Source organism: Propithecus coquereli, unplaced genomic scaffold (assembly GCF_000956105.1).
Source record: "Propithecus coquereli isolate 6110/MARCELLA unplaced genomic scaffold, Pcoq_1.0 Scaffold1, whole genome shotgun sequence".
NCBI lineage: Eukaryota > Metazoa > Chordata > Mammalia > Primates > Indriidae > Propithecus > Propithecus coquereli.
In genome coordinates, this window is record NW_012133857.1 from 1,372,553 (window position 1) to 1,380,523 (window position 7,971).

The window sequence follows — 7,971 nt, forward strand, 5'->3', positions numbered from 1 at the left end:
TATTTTGCTTAATTGACAAAATTTTTGTACTTAAATTCTGTTTTACTAAAAGAGTGTCAAAACTATCTTCAGTTTCTCCAGAGCTTGATTTAAGATATTTCTGTGTAGTACCTAAAAATGCCAAGATATAATTTTATATGCTGAATAGTAATAATAATAATAGTAAAGTATTGATGACATCCAAGCATTAAAAGATATTGTCATTCCTGTTTTCATTTTTTTCTTTCCCAGATTTAAACTTTCAGCACAAACTAAGCAGTAAGCACTTTGTCCCAGAATCTCTTTCCCATAATTAGTCACTTTACTTGACTGATTTTTAAGTGAAGAAACTAATTTCTTGTTAGTAGCAAGAGTTCATTATTTCTGTATGCTTGACACTAGAACTTGTAGTAAAAAAATATCTAAATAAAACAAAGACAATGTTTTCCTTTAAATATTCTGTTTTCTAACATATTTAAGGATTATCATCTTGGTGTTTGCAGGCAAATACCAGTAAAATTAGAATAGGAATCTTTATAAATGATTTCAGGCAATTAACATTTCTTTTAAGTTTAGAACTTATTTGAGCATCAGTTTTATACTTTGGACATATAAAATGAATAAATTGGATAGATATGTTTTTTATATCAAAGGTATTATGGTTGCCAGAGAAGTTGTTTTTTAAACTGTTGAGCAAAGTAAGTGTGTTTCTCAGTTGTTACCAGATTCAGCCTTCTCTTGCCTTTTTCTGTACCTAATGCAATTTGCCATTAAGAAAGTGCTTCAGAATAGATATTTGTCTTCAGGTATACAATTCCTGTGCCCAAACCACTGTGTTGAGCCAAATTGCGGTTAATAAAAGGCCTTTTTTCTGTGATGCCATAGGCTAAAGATCTGCATTTGTTATTCCACTGGAAGTGAAAAATACTATACATGTCAGTGAACTGTCTCCCTGGACATATGTTTCCTGATAGGATTAAAAACCACCTTGAAAACTGAATTTTGTTTATAGTCTATTTCTATGATAAAGGGAAGTCTGGGGATTTCTATTCTGTGAAGACAAAAGGAAATAGTCTAGGATGGCAACAGCAGTAGGATTATCAGTTTATCATTATGCTAAATGTATATGTGTATGCACGCATACATATACACGTAAACATAATATGTACACATGCATATATAGATGCTCCTTGACTTACAATGGGGTTACATCCGGATAACTCCATTGTAAATTGAAAATATCGTAAGGAAACTTAACGATATTTTCAACTTGCAATGGGTTTATCCAGATGTAACCCCATTGGAAGTTGAGGACTGTATTGAATGCATATTGCTTTTGCACCATTGTTAACTTGAAAAATCTATGTCAAAAAATTTTAAGTTGTGGACTGTTTGTATATACAACTATATAAACACAAATATATGTATTTTTGGTGCCTAGTTACCCAGCTGTTGCACCATCTATCTGATTTTGTTTGGTGATGAGTAAGCTGTTTGGCCTCCTTAAAGATCTTACTGCTCTAGCCAAGATGATTATTTTTGCAAGGCCTGAATTCTTACTTATCTTACCCAAGAACTTTCTGCTCGTAGTGCCTTTCTATATATTGTTGAATCAGGTAAAGATTTCTTTCTAGTCAACCAAAAACAGTCCTGGTTTGAAACTTATACAAGTAGTAGGTTTCATTCAAAATACATTGTTTAAATATGTGATTCAGCCAGCAAATATTTAAAAAAAAGAAATAAAAACTCTATTCTTTTGTTTTATGGTTAAAAAGTTTTTAAAAAATAAGATATGCCAAAGGATAGTTTTTACGTTCTTAAAAATGTCCTAGTTGTGAGTATTGAATAATTATTGATGATACATAAGTTAAGAACTATATGTAGCAAACAGACAAGCAATTGAAATTATACAATACAGAAGTAGGGACATGTCTTCATTTCTTTGAATTTGCTATCCATAAGGACACTGGTAGGAGAATGGAGAACCTTTAGTAACTTACTATTTTTTTTCAAACTTCTGAGCTTAGGTTCATATAAATAGTCTTAATATCCTAATCTGGAACTCAACAACAAATTGGTTTTAGTGACTGAACATTTCTTGTGGCTTTGTTAAACAACTCAGAAATACCTCTTGGCTTAGAACAATGATGAGTTTTTTAACCTGTCCTGCTACTGCTGCTCTTAGTTCCCGTAAATTGAATGTAAAACATTTTAGCTCATTAATAGTATTTCTTGAGATACTTGTTTTCTACTGTTTTCATTATAGCTTTTGAGGAACTTGAAAAAGCCTTGAGTACAGCCCAAAAAACAGAGGAAGCACGGAGAAAAATGAAGGCAGAAATGGATGAACAAATAAAAGCTATGGAAAAAACAAGTGAGGAGGAACGCATCAGTCTTCAACAGGAATTAAGTCGGGTGAAACAGGAGGTTGTTGATATAATGAAAGTAAGAATAATTCTGGAATGAAATGAGTTACAGCATTTTTGAAATTTAAGTCTATTTTTCCTATAATCTTTGACAAAGGAAATTTGTATTTTATTTATTTATTTATTTATTTTTATTTTATTTTTTGAGACAGAGTCTCACTCTGTTGCCCTGGGTAGAGTACAGTGGCGTCGTCACAGCTTACCGTGACCTCAAACTCCTGGCTCAAGTGATCCTCCTGCCTCGGCCCCCCAAGTCACTGGAACTATAGGCACGAGCCACCACACCCAACTAATTTTTTCTATTTTTGATAGAGATGGGGGTCTTGCTTTTACTCAGATTGGTCTCAAACTCCTGACCTCAAGTGATCCTCCCACCTTGGCCTCCCAGAGTGCTAGGATTACAGGCCTGTGCCACCGCACCTGTCCTAATTTGTATCTTAGATCTTGACCATTTCATGATGTTCAGAATATAGTGGAAAAGCACTTTTGATAGAGAAATGAACTTAATACTTAGATAATTCTTTGGAACCTTTTAAAGCTTTCCTTTCTCTCCAGTGGGCCACATTGTAAACTGAGATGTGCCTCAACTGTTTTATGGCTTTCTGACTCTAGGCTCCTTGAAGGTAGGTTGCTTAGCTGCTCCAAGTAGCATCTCTTCCACAGAACTTGGCCAAGAAGGTACTTGCCTAGTGTGTGTTTGAGGATGTGACTGAGGGGCTAGAGATTGTTTAAATGTTTTGGGTTTTTTTCTCTTTTTTTCTCTTTTTTTTTCCTTTTTATGGAGACAAAGCCTCACTCTGTTGCCCTGGCGAGAGTGTAGTGACGTCTTCATAGCTCACTGCAACCTCCAACTTCTGGGCTCAAGTGATCCTCCAGCCTCAGCCTTCCGAGTAGCTGGGACTACAGGTGCGCACCACCATAGCCGGCTAATTTTTTCTATTTTTTGTAGAGACGGGATCTCACTCTTGCTCAGGTTGGTCTTGAACTCCTGAGCTTAAGCGATCCTCCTGCCTCAGCCCCCTGAATTGTAAGGATTACAGACATGAGCCACCACCCCGGCCTTGTTTAAATGTTTTAAAGGATCAGTATTACTTGATATTCTGCTTACTCTTACAATTATAGATAGACCTCATTTTTAAAATTAGATAGCTTTTTGAAAAGGTCTCTTTTAGAAATTAAATTTTTAAAATCCCTTAGATTTCCACTTTTTCAGAAATGTGAACATGTCTTTATCATGACCCCTCCATGCCCCCAGCTCCCTTCCTCAGCCGTTTTTCTCTGCTTTGGTTTTTGCTTATTTTTCCTCCTGTCATATTTGCCTTTGTTGACTCTTTGCTCATATTTTCCCCTATTCCTTTACTGACTCATTTGTATTCTTGATTATGTCCACTAAAATCAAATGGCTCAAGATAAATTATAGATCTGAATAGGTGAGACTTGGATTTTAGTTGCAGTGTTTATTTTTACAACTCCTGGTAAGATTTCTATGCTTTTACTTATTAGTGCATAGCAGGTATTGAGGGGGGAAAATTATATTCTTTTCATATATTTTCTTTCTCCTGTTGAACTATAGATAATTTGCAATGTAGAAATTATTTGTGATCAATTATTGGATATACAGGGCCTTAGCTGTAACTACCTGAGTGTAGTTTAATTTTTTAAATAATTAGTCATATATGGTAAGTACTGTTACAGTGGAATCTAACAACCTAAAAATAATTAATGAATTATTTTGAAAGGTTATGATATGGGGATATGGTATAAAAATTAAAAGATAAAAAGTAGGCCAGGCATAGTGGCTCACTTATGTAATCCCAGAACTTTGGGAGGTGGAGGCAGGAAGATTGTTTGAGGCCAGGAATTTAAGACTAGTTTGGGCAACATAGTGAGACCCTGTCTTTACAAAAAAAGTAGTATTAGCTGGCGTGGTGGTCTATGCCTGTAGTCCCAGCTACTCAGGAGGCTGAGGTGGGAGGATCGCTTGAGCCCAGGAGTTCAAGCCTGCAGTGAGCTGTGATTGTGCCACTGTACTCCAACCTGGGTGACAGAGTGAGACCCTGTTTCAAGAAAAACAAAAAAGTTAGAAAGTATGCAGTGAAAAGGTTCTCCTCCAAGTAGCCCCTTAGTTTTCCCAAAGAAATCTACTATTTTCTTTTATTGAATATACTTCCCAGAAATAATCTCTGCATATGATTTCTCTTTTATGTTTTATAATCTCCTCTTTAATTTATTTAATACAAAAGCATGTTATATGTTTTTCTATATTTTGATTTTTCACCAAATAATCTGGGAGATTGTTATTTTTATCTATTGATAATTGATAATTCATAATGATGCCCCGTTTGTTTTAGAGGCTGCTCAAGGCTTCATTGTATGAATGTCTCATAATTTAATCAGTCTCCTACTGATGGATATTTAGATCATTTTTACCTTTTGCTATTGCAAATTGTGGATATCCTTATACATACTTGCTCATGTACATATTTCCTTAGGATAGATTCCTAGAAGTGGAATATTACTCAGGGAAAGATCATATGTATTTGTAATTCTTACCTGGTTGCTACAAACTCTGTAGAGGACAATTTACACTCCAACAAGCAATGTATTTAATATTAGAATATGTTTTCCCTCCTCACAAATATGGTGTTATCTAACTTTTTAATATTTTCAAGCTTATAAGTAAAAAAGAAAAAATCATTTTTGTTCTGATGTGCATAATTCTTACCACTGTGATATACATATTTTTGTATATTTAAAAGGAATTTTTAATTTTTCTCTTTGAGTTATCCAACCAAATCCTTGACTCATTTTTCTATTGGGCTGTTTGGTCTTTTATTGATTTGTAGAAATTCTTTACTTAAAGTGGGAATTAACTCTCTGGATATAAGGTGCTTTTATTCAAACAGTTTTCTCAGTTTGTTATTTGTTGACTTTGCTTTGATTTGTTTTTGTTTTTTGGCTTTTTTTTTTTTTGGTCATGCAGAAGTTTTTGTTTTCCTGGTAGTTGAATTTATTAGCCATTTCCTTAAGCGCTATCTGGATTTTTGTTCTACTTAAAAACACATGCTCAATTCTGAGATCATTGAAAAAAAAAATCTACTTTTTCTTCTAGCACTTTTATGCTTTCATTTTTTTATGATTGCATCTTTGATCCAACTGAAATTTATTTGGTACAAGGAGTGAGGTAGGGATCTAACTTAAATTTTTTCCAGATGACCACCAAATAGTCTCTAAATCATTTATTTAATAATATACATTTTCCCCTTTGATATGCCTTATCTTTATTACGTACTAAATTATTAAAGTATTAAATGTGGGTCTTTTTTCTGAATTCTCTGTGCTATTCTCTTGGTTTAAGCATGTGCTGTTAATACACTATTGTATTTACTCTAATTTTATAATATGTTATATTTGGTAGCTTCCCCTTATTACTGTTATTTTTTGGAAGAGTATTGGCTATTCTTGCTTTTTCTTGCTTTCCATTCTGTTTTTAGTTCATTTGATTGTATTAACTTTTTTTTTTTTTTTTTTTTTGAGACAATGTCTCACTCTCTTGCCTGGGCTAGAGTGCCGTGGCGTCAGCCTAGCTCACAGCAACCTCAAACTCCCGGGCTCAAGCGATCCTCCTGCCTCAGCCTCCCAGGTAGCTGGGACTACAGGCACGCGCCACCATGCCTGGCTAATTTTTTCTATTTTTAGTTGTTTGGCCAATTTCTTTCTATTTTTAGTAAAGACGGGGTCTTGCTCTTGCTCAGGCTGGTCTCAAACTCCTGAGCTCAAACGATCCACCCGCCTCAGCCTCCCAGAGTGCTAGGATTACAGGTGTGAGCCACCACGCCCGGCCTGATTGTATTAACTTTTTAGATTTATATAGGAAGATTTGACATTTTTATAAGATTGAGTTTTCCTATCCTAAAAAGAACAGGGCCAATACCTCTTAATAAATAGTACATGCCTGAAAAGCTAGGCATAGTTAGATTGGTCCCGCCAGGGCAGCTTGACCACAGCATAATGCCCTCTCTGAGAGCATCCTTATTCACCCTGCTCTGCTTCCCTATCCTGACTGGTGGAGAACATCCCTGCAAGATATGGAAATGGAACTTCAGCCTCATCAGGCTCTACTGTAGCAGCAACAGTTCTTGTCTTAAACTAAGAGAAAAACATTATTAGTTTTTTTTTTTAACTATTGTGGCTTTGGTGACTTTTGATCTATGTAGGAAATTGTATTCTGATTTTTCCTCTTAATAAGTTATTAGTGGCTAGTTGCTGTGGCTCATGCTTATAGTCCTAGCACATTGGAAGGCTGAAGGGGCAGGATTGCTTCAGTCCAGGAATTAGAGACCAGCCTAGGCAATAGCAAAACCCTGTCTCTACAAAAAAATTTAAAAATTAGCCAGGTGTCATGGTGTGCACCTGCAGTCCCAGCTACTCAGAGGCTGAAGCAGAAGGATCTCTTGAGCACAGGAGTTGGAAGCTGCAATGAGCTATGATTATGCAGTCTAGCCCAGGTAACAGAGTGATATGTTGTCTCAAAAAAAAAAAAAAAAAGTTATTAGTTTGATTAAACTGTAATAAAGTAGCATTTAGTTGTGGAGTTACATATTTTATTCTGGATGTTGTAACTTTATCTATTTGGCTGATTTTCAGAAATCCTCAGAAGAAAAAATTGCTAAACTACAGAAGCTTCATGAAAAGGAGCTGGCCAGCAAGGAGCAGGAACTCACCAAGAAGTTACAGACCCAAGAAAGGGAATTTCAGGAGCAAATGAAAATAGCTCTTGTAAGTACCTGTTTTGTTTCTGCTGTAGGTAAACTTAGCAGAGTTATAAAGTTGTCATCCTCTCACCCCTGCATCCTAGCTTGACGTCAGACTACTGGCAGCCTTGAACTTTGGTTATGCAGAGAGGATAGAAAGTAGGCAAGAAAGACTGTCAGAGCTTGTTAGCTTGGTATTGTGTGAAAATTAAATTTACTGATCTAACAAGTTTTCATCAGTCAGTTTATTTGTTTATCCATCCCTCCTACCCTGGCAGTAGGCTATAATTAGGGAAAAGAAAAGAAGGTAGGTTAATTGAAGCAGTGGTAACTCAGGAAGAATGTCTAAAAAATTCACTGGACTGAATTTACCCAGAGCTCAAGGCTGAATTGCATTTTAAAGAAAAAAAAATGAAAATGACCAAGTAGTTTTCATTTTAAGTAGAATAATTTCAGTACTAATTTTCAGTCCCCACGATGTTTAAAAAAAAAGAGTTAGATTAAAAAACTGACAGAACAAGATCAATAGCCAGAAAAGCAGATTCAGATTTTTGCTGGAAGATTTGTTGAAATAGCATAATTTGAAAGTTTAAAACAAAAAATATTTTTCTTCAATTGTGAAAGCCTTTTGTATAAGTTGTCATAAAAAGTGTTAGTGTCAAAAAGATAGTTTGTTTTTATGTGAGGTTATTATCTATAATATAATAGTGTGTAATAATAATGTATAATTTGAAAATTCTTCCAGTGTAAAAGGTTGAGAAATAGTGTTTTAAGTTTTAATATCCTTGTTTTCATACATTTTTTTTTTTTTT

General features: G+C 34.9%; 1 protein-coding gene across 1 annotated transcript in view; it reads left to right on the top strand.

The window, feature by feature from the left end:
• GOLGA4 (golgin A4) overlaps positions 1-7,971 on the top strand; it is a 109,103-nt gene that overhangs the window by 55,816 nt on the left and 45,316 nt on the right. Inside the window, 2 exon segments of the mRNA XM_012645110.1 lie at positions 2,246-2,424; positions 7,053-7,184. Of these exon segments, the coding sequence (XP_012500564.1) occupies positions 2,246-2,424; positions 7,053-7,184 (311 nt within the window).